Source organism: Carassius gibelio, chromosome B6 (assembly GCF_023724105.1).
Source record: "Carassius gibelio isolate Cgi1373 ecotype wild population from Czech Republic chromosome B6, carGib1.2-hapl.c, whole genome shotgun sequence".
NCBI classification, from domain to species: Eukaryota; Metazoa; Chordata; class Actinopteri; order Cypriniformes; family Cyprinidae; genus Carassius; species Carassius gibelio.
The window spans coordinates 9754225-9779111 of NC_068401.1; the positions used below are offsets into that span (position 1 = coordinate 9754225).

Here is a 24887-nt window from a genome sequence, read left to right on the forward strand (position 1 = left end):
AGAAAAATGAAATATTTTTGTCAATATGTTAATAAAGGGCCCACCAAATATAGCTGCAAATGACTGTTTCTTATAAAAAATAAAATTTCCACATGGCAGATACAATAAACTTCTCCAAGTATATTAGATCTTTGAATACATCTTTAACTTTATTGACAATTACAGGACACACAAAGAAAAGAAAAAAAAACTGACGGCTAACCCCACTCTACCTTTACTCTATATTATTGTTAGAAAGGTTAATTATACCAAACCATGAAGATAAATGATAAAATGGTATGCTTGAAATTCACAATAGGTTATGAGCAATTCATTTTAGTTGTAAAACGTGTATAGAACCCAAAGCTGACCAATTTACACAATAGTCCATGAACATTGTTTTATATGCATTAATTTACATAAATATGAGGGTAACATCATCGAGTTAACGTTCATACTGAAAGAAAATGTCCTCTTGCATTTTATTTTTATGGTCACTAGATGGGGGTGTTGTACACACTGTGGGACAGACAGATGATGCTGGTATGTCTTGCAGAGTGCTGTGTGCTAAACTGTTACTTTTGAACTTTGAACTTTTGAACAGCGCTGCCGTCTTGAAACGGTGAGAGTCAGGAGATCTTTTAAATGGCAATAAGCAGAGATGATGCTTCAGTGTGCTGTGTAGAGAGTACCCTGTTAATAATTAAAAAAAACAATAATATATTGATTGGCAGTGTGATAATCTTCACTTTTTTTGCAATGCCATATTTATTTTGTGGGGAACTCTTTTTGAAACTTCCTGCAGGCTTGTTTTATGAAGGAAGCCAGGTAGAATTCATTTATGGCACAAAAGGCTTTAAGGCTTCCTCAGTTAATACAAATTTAGATTATGCAAATGATGGCTGCTATGTCCTCCTATTTAGAATCATATGTATGATTTGGACCTTTTAATTAGTGTTGATACTAGGATTTTCATTTTAGGGGGGCTATAATGAGTGTAAAATAATAATAAAAATAATAAATAAATAAAATAAAATAATGTTTGACTAATAGGTTAAGGTGGTATACTAAACCTATTGGAGTATCCCAACTGTATTGCACAAGTTAAATGGGTACAACAATTGAGTACTGAATAAGCCAAATAAATGTCTTCCTGATCACAAAAAAAAAAAAAAAAACACTGTACTGCTTGCATTTTTAAATAAATCTCTTTCTATGCTCAAGTAGGTCTGTCACTGTCTTCAATTATTTCTGTGCATGACTGCATGGTAGTTAAAGGGTTAGTTCACCCAAAAATGAAAATTATGTCATTAATAACTCACCCTTATGCTGTTCCAAACATGTAAGGCCTCCTTTTATCTTTGGAACACAGTTTAAGATATTTTAGATTTAGTCCGAGAGCTTTCAGTCCCTCCATTGAAGCTGTGTGTACGGTATACTGTCCATGTCCAGAAAGGTAAGAAAAACATCATCAAAGTAGTCCATGTGACATCAGAGGGTCAGTTAGAATTTTTTGAAGCATCGAAAATACATTTTGGTCCAAAAATAGCAAATACGACGACTTTATTCAGCATTGTTTTCTCTTCCGTGTCTGTGTGAGAGAGAGAGTTCAAATCAAAGCAGTCTGGATATCCGGTTCGCGAGCAAATCATTCAGTTCACCAAATCGAACTGAATCATTTTAAACGGTTCACATCTCTAATACACATTAATCCACAAATGACTTAAGATGTTAACTTTTTTAATGTGGCTGACACTCCCTCTAAGTTCAAACAAACCAATATCCCGGAGTAATTCATGTAGTTTATGGAGCTAATCGCAAAATGGCCAAGCGTCACCCAAAGTCTGTTTTATGAACACTAGGCCTAAACATTTAGTGTTAATCACTAGTATAGGCAAAGTTTTAATTTGGAGCTGTAATGTTATCTGGAATATGCTGAATTTATGACACACTCTTTCGGAAGAAATTGTTACTGATTAAAATTTCTGTTACTTTTGGCTGACACTCAGATTGTCAGTGTAATCACCAAAATTTGACATGTTTGTTCATATTGGCTGCATCCAAATATGCATACTTGATATCGCATACTGTCTATGTTTGGTTTGAAATGTCTCAGTCAGATATGTAACCCTCATTGCCTGAAGGAGGGAACAGAACTGTTGCATCAGCAGTGGCTGACGAATTGGGATCTCGCTACTGAGCACCTCATCTCGCACCCCGCCCCGCAGCGTGGGTATGTAAGTAGAGGGCGTGCAGTCGCACATTCAGTTTTTTGGTGAGGAGCCAAGATGGTGTGCCCCCCAGCTGTACAACGGTGGTACAGCGACTGTGGTTGGTATGAAACTCCACTATTGCTGATCCCCTCCTGGTGCAGCACTTGCAATTTCTCCACTTGATCCCTGAAAGGTGTGGTGGGCACATATCCGGGCCAGGGTCTCAGGACAACTTGAGAGTCGGCCAGTCAGAATTCCAGTCACGTATCGCCGACTGAAAATGCCTGCAGGTCCCCCACCTTGACTAAAGCCAGTGCAGAGAGGAGCATTGACTTTAGTGAAAGAAACTTAAGCTCTACTGACTGCAGGGGTTCAAAGGGCTCTTCCTTCAAGGCCGTCAGGACCAAGGGGAGATCCCAAAGGTGTACAAAATGGGTACGCAGAGGATTCAGCCTGGATTACTAGCTTGTGCTTCCCCATGCATCATGATGTGCGGCAATAGTGGTGACAAACACTTTGAGGATGGAGGGAGACCGAATTTGTTCCAATCCTTCTTCCAGAAAGGAGAATACGACCACGACTGGGTATCTAGGGGGGTCTTCCCGCCAGGAAGAACACCAATCGATGAACCATTTCCACTTGTAGATGGCACTCTAGCTGAAGTGATGGTGTTTACTACCACTGGAGGTAGACCACCTAAAACCTCCATGTCCCAAGGTCTGGGCACAGGTGCAAGAGAATAATCCCTCTCTGAGAAAGGAGATCCTTCCTCAGAGAAATACGCCAAGGAGGGGCTGTTGCGAGGAGCATCAGTTCTGGGAACCAAGTCCAATTGGGCCAGTAGGGTACCACTAAGAGTTCTCCCTGAGAAGGCTTGCTGGGGAAAATGCATACTTGTGTAGGCTAGTTGCGACATGCGACAGGAGCATAGAGCATCCTGGTGATTCATGTACGCAATGGTTGCAGTATTGTCCGTCTGGACCATTTCGGAAGGTTATTGACAGCAGCGGGCCACCTGTGCAGGATGTGCTTAATTGCATCTGCTTGCTTCTGTGTGGTGGAGAACTGCAGGGCAAAGCTCTTATCCAAGTCACCAAAGAGGCCAGTCTGGGAGATTGGGGAGTTTAGAAATCATTGTTTGTTGGACTCCCTAATATCTGCCAGGTTCAGCCAAAGTTAGCTCTCCTGGAACACCAAGGTGAACATCGTCTGACCCAGGGACCGTGCTGTGACTTTCGTCGCCTGTAAGGACAGCGTTATCACGCTGTGCTGCTCCTGCATCACACCTGGGCCAGAACTACCCTCGTGCAGCTGCTTCATCGCATTGGGTTGGTAGACTTGCAAGAGTGTCATGGTGTGCAGGGCAGAGGTGGTCTGTCCAGCAACTCTGTAAGCCTTGGCCGTTAGAGTGGATGAGAACTTACAAAGCTCTGGGCAGGAAGCTTGGATTACCCTGCAAGGCAGCAGCGCTCTGCGGGCAAGCTGCATTGCAATAGTGTGCTTGACTGTGGGGGTCTCCACATACCCCTTAGCTGCCTCACCGTCGAGGGTAGTGAAGATGGAAGAGGCACTAGCTCTGTTTCTGGCAGAAAAGAAGCCCTCCAAGACCTAGTAACCTCTTCATGCACCTCTGGGAAGAGTGGAACCAGAGGTGGATGCCAAGGATTGGCATGCAGCAACCCCAGGAACAAATCATCCAGTCTCGTGCGCTCAAGAGATGGAGGGTGTTTCCATTGCAACACAAAGGTCTTCGTTGCTCGGGAAAGCATTACAGTCAGCTTTGGATTTAACTCAGGGAACACCACCTTCCCCGACGGATGCAACACAGCCTAATCTTCATCTTCTGAGCCAAGATCATACCCTGATGCAGTGATCGACATCCTGTCATCAGCTGGGGCTCCAAATGAGACGCTAAGCCCTGCCTCTGGGGGCTCAGCAGCCTCATCACACTGGAGGAGTGAAGGTCTTGGAGGTGCACTCGGCGGCAGAAGTTTTCACTGTAATCCTCAGGTCTCCCTGACCATTAAGAGGAGTCTTGATCGGAATATTGTGATGGTCGTGTTCATGCAATGAGAACATGAACCATCCACGAGCTCTGCCTCAGGGTGCTCAAAGCCCAGGCACGAGATGCAGCGATTGTGACCATCAGACGGAGCCAGGAAGCGACCACATCCAGAAACACACGATGGAAGACCATCTTCAAAAAGTAGCTGTGTCTCTAAAGGAGCACTTTTGGATCTTGCTCTTTCAGATCCAAAGTGCTGAAGTGCACAGTTGCAGCGTGACCGCAGTTTGATGATCTGCAGCATGCCGTTTGGTGATTGCTCAAGCAGAAAGGCTCGGCTCTGAAGCGAAAAGCTGTATGTGTGACTGCACGCGCTCACATTATATACCTGCTTGCTTTGCAGAGTGCTCTCTGGCGAGATCCCGATTCGTCAGTCACTGCTGATGTAACATTGAATGTGACTAACTGAAAGTGAAAGTTTGTTCAGTGTAGTAAGAATATGGGTGGTATAAATTAAATTAGGATGTCTCTTCAGTGCAGTTACAGCTCCTCCATGTGGCTTTATGGGATAGGTGGTATGCAAGTAGTAGGCCACCTAGATATTTTTCAGTTTTCACCTACTGTTTTTCACATAGTAAACAATATGGAAGTAGACATATTTAAATACAACAGTTGTTTTCAAGTTGCTGTCAAATTGAGGAAACTGAACTGAAATTTGAGTTTTTGTTTTTGGCTAACAGTGGTAGATCTCATCTTCTGAGCACCTCTCAGATATCTAATACAGAGCAGGCGTTTTTTTTTTCAGCTGCATGAGTACATCAGCTCATTGTGGTGAGTGTGTGTGTGAAAGAGAATGAGAAGAGAATATAGTTTATCAGGGCGCACATTCACAGGACGATCGTTAGCAGAGTGTAAGTTGATTTTCGTTGCCATGCGGGGAACAGGAGATAAGAGGTGCCTTGTGCCACAGAGTAGATGGTCGGTCATTACCCCAAATACAGAAAGAGAAGGGAGGGGAGACTGAGCTGATGTCTGAAGCTATGTGAAGGGTGGGAGATTTCACCTCTGTAAACTGTCTTCAAACGGTATCCAAAATCAAATTATGATTATTATGAGGCATTAATATGTACTTTATAAGTACTAATGTCCTATTTAGCATCCCTTAATCTTACCCCATACCTAAACAACAACTACCATACTAATTATTAATAAGCAGCAAATTAGGAGTTAATTAAAAGAAAACTTATAGGTTAATAGTAATAACCTTAATAGTGAATATGTGCTTCATATTCTAAAGTGTCACCTAACTAACCTTAATGGTTAATAGGTTTAATTTTTTTGTGTGTTTACAGGTTTACCATATATATACTGAAAAATGTTGATCATCTAAAATTCAAGGAATAAAATGAGTTTTGGGCAAGCTGACCTAAAAGGGTAACTGTGTGTGTGTGTGTGTGTGTGTGAGTGAGTGAGTCTAAATCAGGGCGGGGTGCTGCACGTCTTTTAGATAAAGTCGTGTAAAAGCTAAAAAATTAATTGAGGTCTTATCAGCTCCTGTACCCTCTCTATTTCTGTCTGGGTATTAATACTGTGGGTGTTGTCTGGGAAGCGTGCCCTAGCTGATATCAGTTTCCTGGTGAACATCAACGTACTGTCTACTGAGAATTTTGTTAGCTTTACTGTAAGCACTGCATACAGGTGTTCGCCTAAAAACACAATCCACATTATGTATTCTTGTGAGTACAATTTGGAATATACATTGACAGTGTTTCTTGAAACAACTGAAAGGTGCTGCTGAAGTATAGGCCTCAACTATTTAAAGGAAAAGTTCTTAAAAAAAAAATAAGAATTTGCTGAAAATCTACTCACTCCTCATGCCATCCAAGATGTAATGGAGTTTGTTTCTCCATAGTAAGTGATTTAAAAAAATGTGTATTACATTTCTTGCTCACCAAAGTGCAGTGAATGGGTGCCGTCAGAATGAGTGTTCAAACAGCTGAATAAAACATCACAGTAATACACAAGTTATCCACAGGACTTCATTCCATCAGTTAATGTCTGCATGTTTTTAAGAAACTCTTTTTATTAAGGTGTTTCAATTTTTATTCCATAAAAATAAAAAATAATATGAAAAAGTCAATTTGCTCTCATATCAAAATCCACATCATATTTATAAATAAAAAAAACTCCTATAAATGGTCCTATGCTCATTTTAAAAATATATAATTATTTAATTGTTAATAAATGAATACATTACTTATTTTGAAATAATCATTTAGTACGGCATTTAAAACCACTGCGGGGCTGTAACCAACCACTTTACCTCACGCCTACTTTACAAAACACTTCAGATCAACGTAGTTCCCCCTTTTTTGCAGAATATCCAACCAGGCTGACCAAGGGTAATCAAGTTCCAACAAAGCTCAGATGTTAGTATGCACTTAAAGCATAGGCTAAACATTTTTAGATGTATGATGAATAATAATGCTTTTACATGCTGTCTTTGAGCAGGTGTTTTAATGTTATAAAGCCATGATAAGGCCAATTTAAAGATCGGTAATGATAAAGATATTTTTAAAAATAGGTTTGTATATAAAAATAGCAAATACAGGATGTTGGAAATCAGTTTAGAGCTATTAAACTCAACCTTCCCACACAAGTGGAAAACCCCGCTGCATCATGTCTCCTCAGTTTGGCTCATGCTCAGAATGTCAGTGTGTCAGTGAAAAGTCATTTACACACAAACACAGGTTTGGGCAAATGAAGAGGAATGCAGTGAGGTTAGAGTATTTATTGAAATGGCATACAAAATAGTTTTCTCATATTGAGAATGTGACGGACACCCATGAGCTCAGCTTATTTTGTAAGTGAGTTTGGGGATGCATCTGCAGGTGGCTGTGCAACTGGCCTGGGGTGGGTCTTATATCAGGCGGCCTGCTTGTGTTTGTTTCTGAGTAAAACCACATTGTGTTCGCTACTGTCTCAGCAAAGAGCCCAGGTATCTGCAGAGACAAACCTGGATAGAGAGCACAAACATAGAATGAGAAAGTATCAGTAAAGGGGGATGAGGTCAAAGTTTCCTGTAAAGCGGTAAAGCAGGTGCAAAACCAAACACAGACATATCATTTCACACAGGAACACTATATGCATGTTGAGCTCCAGCATACAAATAAGGGCTAATAAAATCATCATGCAGAGTTAGAAACAAATAGTTTGATTATATAAATAATAATAAAAAAAGAGATTTATAAATGTGAAAAAGGTTGCAATAAAGTAATATAATACTAGAATATTTAATGCATACACACACAACAAAACTAGGCTGAGAGTTTTAAAGCCAGGGAGAAAAAGACACGCAGGTAAACAGATTTATGAAATATTCCTTTATTTGTAGTTTGTAAAGGTCCAATCGATTTCAGTAGGATATAGCCTACTTATCTCTCTCGTTTTTTTTTTTTTTTTTTGATTGGAGGAGTGGCCAGCGTGGTTATACTGCTTTTTGTCTACTACTATAATGGATTTTAAGAATGGACGTTGAATTCAAAACCTTCCACAGACTCAAAAAATGTATTCACAAATAAAAAAAAATGACTTTCTAAATTTGAAGTGGTCCTCACAATATGAGAAGTTCATGAATCAGTCATATCATGTTTTGCATGAAATATTTCGATATCAACTAGTTTGTATGGGTTAAAGGTACCATTGAGGTTTGAGCTTAGCAAGTGCCATCCCTGCTATATATAAACCACTGAGTCTATGAGATGCTCTTATTAATAGAGTGAAACCAACGTGATTGTGTTGGTGCTTGATCATGTACACTATCCACCGGAAATGTTACAGCTGTCACTCATCTTACAGCTCTCACATATTTAGTGATGAGGTAAAGTTAGTTTTTCACTTATGACTTTCCTTTTCATCCCAACCTTAACTGGTAAGGGCGGTAGCAGATAATAATGTTTGCCCTGCCTTCCTTATCTTTCAAATACACTCTTTTTTTACGTGACTCTTGTAGCAAACCAACTATTGCAAACATTAAGATATCCATCATTTGCATGCACAACTTAGGGATTCATAATCACTGATGAATGTATTTGGTAGAAAGAAGCAAACAACAGTTTCAGTGAGAGGAGAGGAAGCTCAGCAGGAGGGGCTTCAGGGAGGGAAGCATGAGATGTCACTCAACAGTATCACACCTTTGGCGTTCGCTGTAGCGCAGGGCCGGTGTTATGTGCAGGTGCTTCAGAATTGTCCTGCTGTTCTTTTTGTGATGTGGACAGCCTGAGAGTGCAAATGCATGTTGTTTGTCTCTTTCAGATGAGCATTCGAAGCTTGGAAACCTTTTAGAGGTGGCAAAGCAATGCAGAGGTGACAGGTAAGAGATTCTCGTGGGTTTAAAACTTTGTTTGCTTTGTTCAGTTACCATAAAGAGTTTGGAAATGAGAGTTTTGAAACTGCCACATCATGTTTACTCTGATAGTATAGTAGTTTTGGAGATCAAATGCCGTGACATGTATTCATGTAACTAATAATGATGGAAGTGTACTGTAGCATTCCTTATTGATTTAACTATTGGTCAGTTTAAAAAAATAGACTTTGTGTGTAACCTACATTATTTATTGTTTTTTTTTTGGGGGGGGGGGGGGGGTTGTAAGTTTTTTATCATGACAAACACAAATATATATATCTATAAGCACATCAGTCAGCTAGCCTGCTGTTTGTGAATATAGTGTGACTTCACAAATGCTTGAAAGACTAAAACTGTGTGTTTTGCACTTTTTAGTTTTTCAACTGCTTTTATTCATTAAATTTTAAAGGATAGTCAAATAATAATTTTAAGCCCCAGAAATTTTGGAAGTTAGATCTTTCTGTCCTTTAATTCTTTTCAGCTTTGGGTAAATGAGTATGTTCTGCTTTGGCTGAAATGTTTCCCAAGAACCATTTAAACCAAATATAGGACAGGCAAATTGTAGGATGAGAATAGCATACCATACTTACATAAATCACCCTTAAATCAGACAAACAAATTCTAATTTTAGCCTCAGGAAGTGGATGGGTTTCACTCTATTCGTTTTAATAGAGCACTTCCTCGTCAGCTGGAGGGTTACCATAGTGATCCAGCCCAGATTGAGTGCAGCATGGTTTCTGTGGTAGCATAAAACGAAACGCTGATGATGTTTCGGTATGTGTTGAGTTCATAAAATAAAAAAAACTACAGAGGATGCCACTACGGAAACTGAAATGCAATTTAACATCTTCTCATTTAAAGATAAATTTTGTGAACTAATATTAACTATACACTTTTCTTGGAATGTAAAAACAACAACAACAAAAAAAAAATTGTTTATATATGCGTTGTTAAACTCACTAAAGGGAGGAATCCCGTATGCCAAAAAATAAAAATAAGTAATTAATTAATTAATTATAAATTTAATAAAAAAATCATACACAGTGAAGCTCATTGAAATATACTTTGAAATAAAAGATATATTTACTTTCAAACTTCATATACCAAAATATATTTCTAAATATTTTTTGTGGCAAGAATATACATGTACAAACTTTTAGGTTTTATTCCTTACATATTTTTATTTAGATGTGCATTATGTTCACACGTTTTAGATAAAACATATGTATATATGTATATATATATATTGATTTTTTTTTTTTTTTTACTAGTGGGTACAGGATATAGTTCATTTATGTAAGTGAGGATAGAAAAATAATGTAAACTGTGATATATTATACACCAAAATTCTTCATACAGTGGGCTACCACTAAAACTGTTAAATCTTTGGGACAAAAAAAAAATTGATTTGACACTTTGCCCTGACCATGTTTTGTTACATACATTTCTATCAAAGTTATCTGACATTATGAAGATTAATTTGTTCTGACACAGTTTCAACTCCGAGTTCCTGTCATATTTTAGAACCATTTTCTAAACTATAGCGAATAACTATAGCTGTGATTATGTGAGAAATGTTGAAGGTATCTGAATAATCTTTGGTTTGACTTTACATGTATGTATGTATTTATTTATTTATATAGTCTGCTTGAAATTTAATTTGGATGGAAATCTTCAACTATAAAAAAAATAGCATTTTATTTTAAAACAGCAAACAAGTTCTAAAAATGCTGAATACATAAAAGGTAGTATACTCATTGAACGTTCTTTAAAGAAGTACACTCCTTTCTTTCTTTCTTACATTCAGTTGAAAGTAAATATTATACTGTATCTGCTGATCCAGGTGACACCAGTTCTGTCATTTAACACGAGTTAACGTGAATACAGTTTAAAGGATTAAAGGTGCCGCCAAACAATAACAATAATATTACTTATAATATCAAAATTACTGGCATTTAGTGAGAAATATCTTTGTTCATTTCGGAGTCAAATGCATTTGGCTTTCTGGTCATCAGACTGTGGCGTTGAAACATCTAATAATAATCCACTTACAACATCTTAATCTCAAACTCAGCATACTTTATTTCAAATTACATTTATGATATAGTTATCTACTGTTGTTAGCGTGCACACTGCAGGGTAATTTTGGAACACTTTATTAACCTATTCTGGAACCACTGATACATAATATTCTAGTATCAGAACTGACATTGTGTCTCATCCTCATTATGCAGATGTCTGAACATCAACACGGGAAGCTGGAGAGAGGGAGGGAGAGCGAACAAAAGCCATTTAATCAGCCTTTGAATAAAAAGAAGAGTGAACAGAGTACTCTCATGTTTTTTTTTGTTTTTTTTACAAATATTATTTTTTCTGTACCAGTGTCAGAAATTAACTTCAACTGTTTATATATATATATATATATATATATATATATATATATATATATATATATATATATATATATATATATATATATATATATAAACAGATTGGGTCCATTTATCACAAAACAATTGTAATTGTAATTGAAATTCTAACTATAGGCCTAGTGTCTGAACCCATACAAGAATATTTTGAATTCAAATATATATATATATATATATATATATATATATATATATATATATATATATATCTTTTATTTATTTATTTATTTAGTTATTTTTTTTGCCCCTGACATCTGTGCATTTTTTTCCACCAAGTTTTGGTTAATTTCTGACCCTGTTGTATGTCTGTCATATGTCATATGTCTATCTGGACTGGTCTGATTTGTTGATTGTTGTGATTGGCAGGTGCCAGTGCCGGTGCCAGTGTCTGGGTGAAACGAAAGCTAAACCAGCATATTCGCAATAAACAGAGGTTAGGAACAATAGAAACCCGACAAAACCTGGATCTAAGGTTGCATTTTAATTGTGGTATTGGAACCATTTATATCTTCTGTTGTTCAGGAAACCGGAAAGCGAGGATCCAACCCAGCTCCGTGCATCGAACATACCTGAATCGCATTATTTGGAGGAGGACAGTCCATTAAGAAGAACAGGTGACACACGTACACATTAACACAAACGTGAGCTTGTACACGTACACGTGCTTGAAATGCATAGACATCTGATAAATCATTTAATGAATAGTAGTCTTCACATGTTCATACTTGAAGCACATTTGTGTTTGTGCATGTTTGTGAGAAGCCTCAGAGCCAATTCTAAAGCTGCGACCAAAGAGAAGTGCATCGGGAAGACAGAACCCACTGCAGCGTAAAAGCAGCGCGCCCCCTGCTGTCAGAGCTTCTGACTCTAGGGGTGTGTAACAACACTGTGCTAAAACCAAAGCATAGATATAATGGAAAAAATGCTTGCTGTGAACTCGATTTTAATTTTGTTTCTTGGTCCTTCAGACACTGTAGTGACCAGTTAAATATATTTTGTAGGGGGAAGCTCCAGTTCTACTCCAGTATCCTTAAGAAGTTCATCAGCAGATAAAAAAATGAGCCATCAAAAGCCACAGACCTATAGCACATCATCACCACAACAGGTCTGTCACTGGACTCTCGCTATATATACATTACCTCAAATATGATTTATTTTATTTGACAAAGCTGATTTTGTTATGGTGTTGTTAAAGTAAACAAAGGTTATTTATTATTGTATTGTTTTATGTTAATTATGGGATGGATTGGATGAAGTGTTTTGATTGCCTATTAACTAAGAGACAGAAATTCTCAACTGTTTCGACGTGAAGGCCTATATTGTCTAACACAATATTTTAAGCCCCCCCCCCCCCCCCCCCCCCATACTGGCTAAGATATTTTATGAAATTATAAATGATTTCACTTGTTTGTATTTTTGTTGTTGTTGTTGTTGTTGTTGTTACAGAAACTAGCTGTGTTTGATATATTTGGGATCTGGGAAATCCCACATTTTGGGTTAAAAGATTTTCTGACTCTAAGAGTACTGAAGATACAGTATGTTTTTCAGAAAAAAAAGAAATAAGATTTCCGTTCACGTCTTACTTTTTTGTGTGTGTGTTTACAGCATTTTAATGAAGTTTTAATAGATTTGTTACATAATTCAATTATTTTTTTATTATAAAATAGTTGAAAACCATTGATATAGTAAATCTAGCAAACATAATTTTTCAGATTATTCAGTGTATTTTTAAAGTATTTTATTTCTGTTTGGTGTGTTGTAAAAATTAGTCCACATTTTTACAATGGAGTTACTAATGCATCATTTATTATTTTTAATTATTATTATCTAGGGATGCACGATAATATCGGCACAACATCGGTATCGGCCGATAAAAGCTTAAAATGACCATTATCGGTATCGGCCGATATGAATATTTCTGCCGATGAGCCAAACCGATATTCTCCAAGTGAAATAATTGACCTGTTTTTCAGATGTGAATGTCTGTCTACATTTGTAAAATAATAAATGTATGGTAGAATCAGTACAGAAGAGATACATGGATTTCTCTTCAGTAAAATTAAAGTTTAAATATATCAGTATATATTTGTATATATATCGGTATCGGCATCGGCCAAAATTATTTTGAAAATATCGGCATATCGAATATCAGCCAAAATCCAATATCGTGCATCCCTATTATTATCATTTTTTTGTAGAATCTGGGAATACATTTTTTGGCGGAATATCAAGAAACAATTTATCCGTTTAAATAAATAGGAATGCAAAACAAATATTTTCTGCAGTCTCCAATATACTTCTACAATTTACTATACTTAAGTTGTGAAAAGGGTCCATTGTCATTGTTTTAATGCTATGTTAAGCCTAAAACTTGCTCATTCCTGATTGCAAGTACATTATTCTGCTTTTCTTTAGGATGAATCTCCTGTACACATTGGTGTTCAGAACACCATGCTCTGGACTAGATATGAACCGCAGGTCTTTGCCATGCATTCACCTGTTCATACAGGTAAAACAAAACATTCACTAACTTTGAGACCAAAGAATCAGTGTAAATGTGAAACAAAATTGCATAATTTGCTCTTTCCCTCTCACAGTTCCTGGCCAATGGGCAGTGATGTCTCATAAGCCTTTGAGCAAAACCCAGTCGGCACATTCTTTCTTCCAGCACATCCACACTCAGACTTTTATGATTACACACCCAATGTACCAACAGCAATGGCCACAGGAGACATTCCGGCCTGAGACAAATGTACATTTGCACCCAAACACACAGAGCTCTTTTTCACACACTCATTGCAAGGTACCTTTACACAGGGCACAGCCTGTGTCCTTTGGATCGCTGAGAAAAGACAGAGAGAGAACAAGGGAGGATTTAAATATACTGTCTCAATCGCCGCATGATAACCCATGCTGTGATCAACTGAGAGTGCTGCAGAACAGTGAATGCTGTAATGTACGAAAAAATATACATCACCGGAACCTTACGCGTGTGCATTCCTCTCCAGGCACCTTTAATAGAAGTCTGCCTTTACATTTATCTTCACCTCTAGCCCGGGAAGTCAAGAGCACATCAAACTATACAACAGGTAGAAAGTTTTGAGTGTTTAAAAAAAAAAAAAAAAAAAAAAAGAAATAATCAAATGTTTGTGCACAATTTCTCAATTTTCGAGTCAATGAGCTTTCAGATTGGATGTTTAGCTTCCACTGAAGCATGTGATTTGTATCATTCTCAAATCATGCTGAATACCATGATCATTGGGATTTATTCCCACATGCTTCATGCAGCTCAAGCACTGCTGTCATTAAAGCAAAGGGTGACATGCCAAATGCAAAACCCTACATTCTTAGAAATTGATTTTTTTTTTTCAATGCAAAGTTTTCTTTAAATATGTTTCAGAAGCATTTACACTAGTAAATTACACATAATATTTATACATAATATTTTTGTTTGCAAAATTAGGCAAAAACACTATTGAGAACTATATAACACATTTGAGCAAATAAAAAAATGGTCTAAAAATTGACACATTAGTTTTTATGTTAACACGTTAACTCAGCAGCCCTTAAATCTATTTTCATTTTAAAGTATATTTGTGTTTGTAGGTTTGGTGTTTGACTATGAGATGCTGAAACATGAGTTTGACTGTAAAGATACCAGCTTTGATTCTGGCAGGATTATGAAAATCTGGTCAAGACTGCAGGAGTGTAGCTTCAGGAGTCAGTGTAAGGTAAACAATGCTGAACAGCTCATAAAACTCTAACTATTATAGCAGTGGTGAGAATTTAACCTGTGTGTGTGTGTGTGTCTTAGTTGATTGAAGGCAGACCGGCCACGTCTGAGGAGCTTCTGTCGGTCCATTCAGAACAGCTTATTGTTTTGTACGCTGGGTTCTCAGATAGAACATCTTCCAAACCATATCAAAGTCCAACAGACCCTGATATGGTACTGAAAAATTCCCGGAGAACAATACTGAAGATGTCAGTGGGCTGTGTGATAGAGCTAGCTTTCCGTGTGGCTAGAGGAGAGCTAAGGGTGAGATTCACATAGTCTCCTAAAACCACCAAAGCTTTGACCAGTTTAGATTCTTACTCCTTCTTTTTCTGACTGATCCTCAGAATGGGTTTGCTGTGGTCACACCTCCAGGACACCATGCATCATATACTCAAACATGGTGAGTTGCAATTTATACAACAGTGGACACGTGTTTTTTGAAATCAGCATGAAATGACATTCAAAATAGGATGTTTTGCAAGCAAGCATATAATAATACGCGCATGTTTGCAGTCGTTCCTTTTCTTGTGATGCCACATTAATACTGAGGAACTGAAAAACACACATCTGTTTGAAAGTGTAGGATCAATAAGATTCTTTTTAAAGAAATGAATACTTTTATGCCACAAAGACACATTAAGATGATTAAAAGGGACAGTAAAGACTTACATTGTTACAATTTTTTTATTCTATTTTATTTTATTCTGTTTGTTTATATATTAAGTAGGACCGCTGTTTTCTAATTGATAAAGAAGGAAATATTTTTTTTTTGCCAAAAAAAATCAACTTAAAAATCACAGTAATAAATTACATTGAAAAAAATTTTTTTTAAATAAAACCGTTATTTAAAAATATATATTATTGTTTCAAATAAATGCAGTCTTGGCTGAGAAAAAACAATATTACAAACCCCAGACTTTTCACTGGTAGTGTATACAGGTAAATTATGCTATGTATTTCTATGTATGTTTTTTTTTATTATTCCTTTCTCATTCTCTCTCTTACAGTGGTTCCAGTATCTTTAACTCTGTGGCTATTGCTGCTAAACAGCTTCAGGAACGATTGAAGGTTAAAAAGATCCTTATAGTAGATTGGGTAAGACACACACACACACAAACATGTTTTATGGGCACATTCAATAGGCGTAGTGGTTTTTATACCGTGTAAACTGTTTTTTTTTTTCGCCCTACACCAACCATATACCTAAACTTTCCCCTCACAGGAAACATTCAGCATTTTTAGATTTAAAAAAAACTTCATTCTGTATTATTTATAAGCTTGTTTCCTCATGGGGACCTAAGACCTAAAAAATGTCCCTGCGTGGTCAAAATGTACTGGTATTACTATCTTTGTGGACATTTTGTCCCCATAACGTGATAAATACCAGGTACACACACACAGTATTTGCATTAGATATATGTACACAATTGCTGATAAAAGGTATTTGACCATAATATGCCCATTAGCTTTTTTTCAAAGTTAAAAACTATGTAAGTGTACGATAGAAATTGCAGGTCATTTGCCTGGTCAGGATTTCAAGTTTACTCCTTACAATCTCTTTTCCTTCAACAGTCACAAAGATAAAACAAGTTTCCAAAAGATTTGTGTGTTTTTTTCACCACTAATCACTGTGTTCCTCTGAATTTGGTCAGGATGTTCATCATGGTAATGGAACTCAGGAGATATTCTACACAGATCCTAGTGTCCTCTATATATCCCTGCATCGATATGACAATGGTTCTTTCTTCCTTGGAAATGGACAACCCACCAGGGTTAGTTTTGTGTACATCCCTTTATAAAACCAGTGCGTGTGTTTGAGATTTTAGCATGAGTGTGTTTTCTGTATGTCAGTTTAAGCTGAATGTATGTGTTACAGGTAGGATCTGATAGAGGCGAAGGCTATAATGTAAATGTGGCGTGGTCAGGAGGCCTGAATCCTCCAATGGGAGATGCAGAATACCTAGCTGCATTCAGGTACTCTTTTGATGCAATTTTAGTGTCTAGTATCATTCGCACAAATTAAAAATTCATGATTTGTAATTTACAAACCCTCATGTCATTCCAAACCAATGCAACTTTTTTTTTCCATCAGGAAATCTGCAGTTCTGTCTGCTGCCACTGTTAAGTCTACATTAACTAAATAGCTATATATCCTCTCTGTCTTTATAGAATGGTAGTGATGCCAATTGCGCATGAGTTTTCCCCAGATGTGGTCCTGGTTTCAGCTGGTTTTGATGCTGCAGAAGGTCATTCAGAGGCTCTGGGTGGATACAGAGTCTCAGCAAACTGTATGTATTAGAAATATATACTGTGACCATAGAGTTTCTATAATTTCCAAGTTGTCTACAACAGGGTTACTCAAAGTTGAGTCTGTGACCCATAGACAGGGGTTCTGCAAAATAGACGATATGACTTCCGCAATGTGCAAATTGTGGACAGACTTCACTGTATAAATCGAAATGTCACAGTAGTTAAAGTAGGTCAGTACGCTTAATCAAATTGCGACATGGACTTGTGTCTTTGAATATTAAACCACAAAAAGTCTGCTATTGAAATATGAATCCTGCTTGTTGTGTGTGACTCGCCATTTCACAAACTTAAGCGCACGAGGCTTGCAGAGTTTTCAGTGTTTGTCATCTCACTATACAAGGATAGGAACACAAGAACTGACAATGAATACAATCACTTCATGCATGTTAATTGAGTAAAATAATAGTTCAATTCAACTTGAAATTGTGTCAGAAATATATTACTATTGTACAGTAGAATACACTGCTCAAAGTGATAATAACAATAATAATGCAATGTTAAAACTTTATTTTTAAAGGAATAATCACACTATCCTTTTATTTTTACAGAAAACCTCTTCTAACACTTTTTTTTTTTGCCAGAAATGTAAAAGAGTTGTTACATTTTTATTTAATTTCATTTTAAAAGAGTAAATTGCTAACTTTTTATGACTTAATTTGATTACTAACATTTCTGATAATAAATATGTATAAATTAAATGAAAATGAAAACACAACTACACAGAATGTATGAAGAAGAAAAAACATTTCATATTGCAATATTTTTTTGTAAAAGAGAATTTCATTATATTATCTGAGCCTGAGAGTTTTTGTGTTGTCTCTGCATTTTTCTTGCTCTGTAGGGTTTCCCCTTAGGAAAGTCCTTTGAATACTTCAGATGGAAAGCAGAAGTGCTTATAATGACTTGGCATTTGTGATGAGATTCAAAAGTTATGGCCTTATTATAGTCTTGATTTAGCGGCAGCTATCATGAGCTGTTAAATCAAGAGCCACTATAATGCCTCCAGGATGTTTCTGTGAATGCCATTAGTGTCACTGAACACATATGCAAATGATCATTTGAAGGTTTTGATTTGATGTGATACGTCTCAGGTTTCGGATTCTTGACCCGAAAGTTAATGGAGTTGGCTGAAGGTCGAGTGGTGTTGGTGTTAGAGGGAGGTTATGACGTCTCGTCCCTCTGCGACGCGTGGCAAGCCTGTGTCAGCGCTCTCCTGGGAAATGAGGTGTGTGTGTGTGTGTTTACAGATGCCCACATGCACACATCAACACCTTGAGTATTGTGTGAATGTTTGCATATTTTTACAGCCTGTGCCTTTAGCTGAGGAGGAATTAGTGAGGACACCCTGTATCAACGCAGTTGAGTCTCTGAAGACAGTTCTACAGGTTCAGAGTGAGAACCGTTCCATGTATGAGAAGCCTTGTCCATGTCTGTTTTCTGTGGTCTTTTTGATCTTTTCTTTTCATACTACTCTCTCAGGCAGGTACTGGCGTTCAGTGAGGTCGATGGTAAACACTGTGTCTCTGTCCTACATGAATGCAGAGAGAAGATACTCGGCAGGCAGTGAAGCTGCTTTAGTCCTGGATGGCCTTCATATGTCTGTTCCAAGCAACAGCCGGTAAGACAGCCGTGAAGAAAAAAAAATACAACTGAAAAATGAATGGCAAAAAAATCTTCCAGTTCTAACATTGCAGAAAAAGTGGGCTGGCAATGTTTTACTGTAAAAGCTTTCATTATTAGCACATTGATGGACTAACATGGCTAGATATGGAGTGATCTGGCTATTGAATCTTTTGATGTTCTCTGCTCTATAGTTTCCTAAATGAGCCTATGGAGCATGATGAAGCTGATTCATTGTAGAAGCCAGTCTGGAAGCCTTTATTCCTCTCCAAGCAGAAGTCAGACATCTTGTGCTGTAACAGACTGTGATATTACTGTGATGACTGCAGGGTCGAGACAGGAGAAAATCCTCAGGAACTTAGCTGAACAAAAGAAATTCACTGTCACATCTCGTGAGTGATGTATTGAGTCATTTGTTTGACGACAAAGGTTTTACTGATGAAGCATCTGGGCAATGTCAAATAAGGATATCTTACAAATTTATGAGAAACATCCTTACCAAGGATTTTTTAAAGGGACAAAAATTTGGTTAATATTATAATTTTTTATTAAACATTCAGCATTGCATGTTTGCATTGCTGATCTTTTGAAATTTTAATTTTAGTTTTAAACATTGACAGTAACTAATGTTTCTTAAACACCAAATCAGCATACCATATTTTTCTGACTATATGTCGCACCTGAGTATAAGTCGCATCAATCCAAAAATACGTCATGACGAGGAAAAAAAGATATATAAGTCGCACTGGACTATAAGTCGCATTTATTTAGAACCAAGAACCAAGAGAAAACATTACCGTCTACAGCCGTGAGAGGGCGCTCTATGTCTTCAGTGTAGACTACAGGAGCACTGAGCAGCATAGAGCGCCCTCTCGCGGCTGTAAACGGTAATGTTTTCTCTTGTTTCATGTCAAATTAAAATTGATAAGTTGCACCTGACGATAAGTTGCAGGACCAGCCAAACTATGAAAAAAAAGTGCGACTTATAGTGCGAAAAATATGGTATATTAGAACTTTGCCATCACAGGAATAAATTAGATTAATGTATATATAGTGGTGTGAAAAAAATTTTTTTTGCATGTTTGTCACACTTTAATGTGGGCCAATACTTTTTTGCACCACTGTGTATATATATATATATTCATAGAAAACTGTTTTAACTCAATTTTTGAAACAACCTTCAAACTTTTGAACTGTAGTGTAAATTGTTACTGTTTAAATGTGGACTGATAAATGACTAGTTTTATGCATCTGTTTTTCATTCAAATCTTTGAAATGATCAGTAGTCCTTGTTAACTTTAAAATGGTCTCGGCATTTTAATAATAAAAGCTTTTGTTAATTGCACTTTACATTCATCAGTCATATCAAATCTAAAAAGAAAACATCCTGAGACAAATTACATTGTGTTCAAGCTAGGTTTTTAGGTTTTAATTATTATTAGTGACAGAGTTCTCTCAATGAATATGTATACTTGTATGTCAGGTATTTATATAGCGAGCATTAAGAAAAGGGTACCAAGTACTTTGTGCTTTGCTGTGTCAGTTAGGATGACATTCATTTCTGAGAATAACTTGTATCTCCTTTTTATTACCAAGCTGGTCTGCAGTTACATTTGAATATGTTTGGTGAAATACTATGACAGCACTGTTTTTTGAGAAAAATTATTTAATGTTTTTATTTCTTATCTTTTCATTTCATTTAATTGTCTTATAAATGTTTTGCTGTTTTCAAAATTAAATAAACCTGTATTTTTACTTTTTTTAAAAAATTAATTCAAGATGCATTTGTAATGTATCAGGTTATTTTATTAATTGGTCACTGACAAATACATAAATTTACTGATTTCATAATACAATATAATGGAGATGTTCACAAAAGTGCCTGATATGTGAGGCAAAAGCAAAAATCACGTTCTAACAGTATTATAATATTTTGTGTATATATAAAAGGCTCAACTTAATATAAGACACATGCATGCAGAAATAATACTAACCAACACTAACAGGTGACAGACATTAAAACCTCTAACCCTGTTTGTCTTGTGAAAAACAAATGCTACACAAATCATTCATATCATTCAATTGTGTTGCTCTCTAATGCTTTGGGGTCATCAAAGTACAAACAAGAAGAGAATTTAGGCTTTCCACATAACATCCCTTGCCAGTAAAGCCTCAAAAATTCCCACATGAAAAAGGTTTGTGATTGGTTATACCACCTTTTATAGACAATAAAGTGCTTATTTTAAAAACCAATAGATAGTTACCTAAATGCTGTGCAATAGCAGGAGAAAACGCACCAGCTTAACAGAAACCTGTCACTTATCCCATAGTGAGACATTCAAGAGAAGAGCAGCAAGGAGAAAGACAAAAGACTCGTCTTAATACCTCATTCAGAAATGCAAAGTATAAACCATACATACTGAAAAGTGAAAAGGTTTCAAAAGTTTTGATCATGGATATTAAAAAGTCCAAAATGTAAAATCATCCAGGACAGACAATAGCAGAAAGAGAGAGAAGTGGTACACTAACGTCTTGATTTACTAAAAAGACAAACTCTCCTCGTTGAGTGTTCCTGGTCCATTTTAAATGGTAACAGCCAAGCATGTTGTACACTTATTTACTTGTTCGTCTGTGGGCACGAGTGTGTTATTGTGTGTATATTTAAAAGTCACTGAGGATGGCGATGTCTGCAAATTCTTTGCGATATCGATGAGAATATAGGGCCAGCAGAAATGCCCACTTTAAACTCATGAAGCTCCACACACATGACAGGTACAGACTGGTGGGATCTTTGAGAGCTGTACACACACACACACAAGGAGAGAACAAAACAGTTTTTAACTTCAACTCAAAAACTGTGAATTTAATGTCCTCCACTCGACAATCTCCACTCACATTGTTTGCGGGAGATGGCGACACAGAGGAAAGAGATGAACGCCACGATGGACAACACTGAGAAGATGACGCCGATGACCAGGAAGAACTTCAGTCCCTTTAACCATGTTCTCCAGAAGTCCTGAAGGTACATTATATGTGTGACCAGAGCCCATAGTGCCATAACACCTGAAGAAATACACAAACACAAAAGGAAAATTTAAAACACATAAAACTGACCATATTCAAACATTCAACATTTTCAAACAAGTAACATTATTAATTAATTAATAGAATTAATAGTGCCATTGTGAATTAGAAAAACTGAAATTAGTATTTTTCGGTAAAACAGACTCACAGACTTAAAACTTTGGGAAATGTAGTATTATTATTTTTATAATATGCTGGTTTTGCAAGTGCGACTGATTCCATGACTCTGCATTTATTATTGCCTTGTCATCTTCACATGCATGTAAACTGCTGTGTTCCTGTTTGATTCTTCTGACAGAGTTATTTTCTCTCAGTTCTGCATGTGAAGTTAAGATTTGCAGAAGAGCATTTTGTGTTATTACACAACAATGTAGACTCTCTCTGACCAACACCAGGGTGTTTACTTTAGTCACACTTTTCACTTGCCCTCATACAATAACACTATAAATAATATGTTAGTTCATGTGACATTACCAGCAGTGTCCTGCAGTGTGACATGCATTATAATTGTTGTATAATTATTATAAATGCTGTTTTTGTACACTCACACATTGAGGAATACTACACACTCTCTGTCACTCACTCACTCACTCACTCACACACACTGACCGCTGGAGGGCTCGGTGTCTTGCAGTGTGACATGCATTATAATTGTTGTATAATTATTATAAATGCTGTTTTTGTACACACACACACACACACAGTGGAATACTACACACTACAGGTCCATTTAAGTGAACTGCAAAAATGGTGATTTATAGCAGTGAGCAGTTCTGAAATATACTTTGCAATGTGTTGAAATAGTTAATGGACATGTGATTGGTCAACCGTCTAATAACTGAACAGGCCAAAAATAGGCAAAATCATGGCATTCTTTTGCAGCAAAACTAGAGGGACCAAAGTGTACTTCTAAAGTACAGCACAGACTATGTGAAATGACTCTCTTGCGCAACACAAACTCAAAGAGCACTGACGGATCAAAGTGCACTGAGGAACAGACATTTAATGAGACCAAAATCTCAACGTTTTTGCCTGCATTTGTTAAGTTAAAGGTGTGATTACCTTCTCATACCAAACACCAATATATCGGACAAATATAATTTAGATTATGTCTTCAGGTGTTTCTACACAACTCATTGAACATGTTGAATAGGCATTTGTGGAAGGATTTGTGTAAAATACCTTTCAAAATTTGCGCTCAGTGGGTGTTTTAATGTTTTTACAGTTTTTTTTTTTTTTTTTTACAATTTAAAAGTATTAAGTGTCACTTTTGATTTTCATGCATCCGTTCTGAGTAAAAGTAAAAATCTAACAAACTCTGTTTATGTCATGTATTTAAGTATTAAGAGATCCCACCCTTTTCATCTAAAGATTGTGGATACATTTTTCATTATAAAATGTCTCACTGTTATTAAAAAATGTAACATTTGGTGTAGCATTTTATGTTACATTGTCCATATTACACACAAAGTTTGAGAACTACTTTTGGCCTAACAATAACACTGTGTAAGCTACTCCAGGAAAATTCAACAACTTGTTATTACTCACTAAAACGCAGAAGGTTAAATATTTAGTGTATTCAACCTGCATTTATTAATACTTTATCCAACAAACGTGTTCATACTTTATACAGTGGACACAAAAATAACAAGATTTTATACATTTAAATATAACATTCCTTGCGCAGCTTGACAATTAAATAAAAAATTAAGAAAGTTATCATACAGAAAAAAAAGTCATATTATTAATCTGCATTGTGCAGATTAAAATAATACTATAAAGAATACATACATTTTAAGCGTCCCAACGTTACTCCCCGAATTAAAGGCTCAAAAAAGGAAAATTATCAGCAGTATTTACTTTAACTCCATTTCTCCATGTCCTAAAACTAGAAATTTGCCAACATAGACAATGTTTTGGCATCAAGTCAACCAATGATGGCCAGAAATGCTGTCTAGGCAAGTTAGTCAACTCACCTTCATTTGAAACACAGACAAACATTACCTGATAATCCACCCATCGCGGCGGTCCACGGCTGTTTGTAAGCGATGTTCCACACTAGAAACGCCGAAAATCCCACCAACACCCCGACACACGAGTAGCCCACGCTTATGTAGATCTTTTTGATCACCATTTTTGCCGTCAATTCCACCCCTGAATGAATAAGGGAAATATAATTCAGAAATCCCCCAAACAACAAAAAAAAACTATCCAGTTAACGCTACTAAAAATAGTTCTGGAGCATCCGCTTTTTTAACATGGAAACAGCGCTGATCCAGCAACTAGTGATGAAATGTCATTCACCGAGGTTTTATGAAGGACAGTAAGACCGCCTCAAACGATCAATACACATTTACTGTCATTTATTGCTCCATAATCCTCCGTGTGTTATTGTTGCTCTTCGCCGAGGTACAGCACAAGAGCAAAAGTGAAAATATGCGCCCGTTTAACACAGAACAGCGACCCCTATGGGTGTGGATGAAAACGACACGTCTCTTAACCTTTTCTGCGTGACGTGCCATTTTTATTATTCTGGTTAACCACTGTGCCAAAACTGTGTCAATTCTCACACTTTAATAGTATTTAAAGCTCCTAACAGGCTGTTTGACTATGAGAAGTTATTACTTCAAATGCACGTCAGTATGCAGTTTTCGTGCCAGCGATTATCCCCCTGGTTGCCGACGCCTGCTCTATAATGTTCCAAAAATTAACATCAATCGAATCTTAAGAATCTCTTTAATTATGTAATGTGAGAAACAGTACGTTCATGTAAGAATACGTTTATTATGTTTTCTTAATTAGTCGTACTTCTGCAGTGATAGTAAATGCGGTAACGTTAGTGATAAACGTAAAAGTTGTAGTGGTATTAATATACATTACGTGGGACTTCGAAATAGAGCTAGTGGTAGAATTTTCAGAATAGAAGCTTCAGTTTTATCCAAGTTTATATTTATTGTATTCAATTAAATTATACTTTTTTTTCAAAAATGAGTGTACAAAACTGTGTGCAAGTTATTTTAGTGTCCACTAGATGTCACTATAATGTTAAACAATCGTTTTAGCTCCG

The 24887-nt window shown here is 36.6% G+C and overlaps 2 protein-coding genes across 2 annotated transcripts; one reads left to right on the top strand and one right to left on the bottom strand.

Moving 5' to 3' along the window:
* The first annotated feature begins 8256 nt into the window (after positions 1-8256).
* Positions 8257-20505, top strand: hdac7b (histone deacetylase 7b). The gene is made up of 20 exons (XM_052559192.1): positions 8257-8431; positions 8512-8569; positions 10837-10930; positions 11398-11464; positions 11554-11645; positions 11794-11904; positions 12033-12136; positions 13447-13540; positions 13629-14120; positions 14638-14762; positions 14846-15067; positions 15151-15206; positions 15814-15901; positions 16459-16578; positions 16683-16780; positions 16976-17094; positions 18208-18341; positions 18424-18508; positions 18596-18734; positions 18931-20505. The coding sequence occupies exons 3-20, from the start codon at positions 10837-10839 to the stop codon at positions 18974-18976; spliced, it is 2286 nt and encodes a 761-aa protein (XP_052415152.1). The 5' UTR covers positions 8257-8431; positions 8512-8569; the 3' UTR covers positions 18977-20505.
* Positions 20506-20520: 15 nt separating this feature from the next.
* LOC127959813 (heme transporter hrg1-A) lies at positions 20521-24289 on the bottom strand. The gene is made up of 4 exons (XM_052559193.1): positions 24125-24289; positions 23825-23974; positions 21632-21799; positions 20521-21534 (listed from the first exon to the last, which is right to left on the bottom strand). Exons 2-4 carry the CDS (start codon positions 23952-23954, stop codon positions 21398-21400), a joined length of 435 nt encoding a protein of 144 aa, XP_052415153.1. The 5' UTR covers positions 23955-23974; positions 24125-24289; the 3' UTR covers positions 20521-21397.
* Between the last annotated feature and the right edge of the window lie 598 nt (positions 24290-24887).

Coding starts and splice junctions, on each gene's coding strand:
- hdac7b (XM_052559192.1), top strand. CDS start 10,837: ATGTCTGAACATCAACACGGGAAGCTGGAGAGAGGGAGGGAGAGCGAA. Junction 11,905..12,032: donor CAGAGCTTCTGACTCTAGGG/GTGTGTAACAAC, acceptor TATATTTTGTAG/GGGGAAGCTCCAGTTCTACT. Junction 15,902..16,458: donor AGATCCTTATAGTAGATTGG/GTAAGACACACA, acceptor GAATTTGGTCAG/GATGTTCATCATGGTAATGG.
- LOC127959813 (XM_052559193.1), bottom strand. CDS start 23,954: ATGGTGATCAAAAAGATCTACATAAGCGTGGGCTACTCGTGTGTCGGG. Junction 21,800..23,824: donor CGCGATGGGTGGATTATCAG/GTAATGTTTGTC, acceptor GTATTTCTTCAG/GTGTTATGGCACTATGGGCT. Junction 21,535..21,631: donor CGCCATCTCCCGCAAACAAT/GTGAGTGGAGAT, acceptor GTGTGTGTACAG/CTCTCAAAGATCCCACCAGT.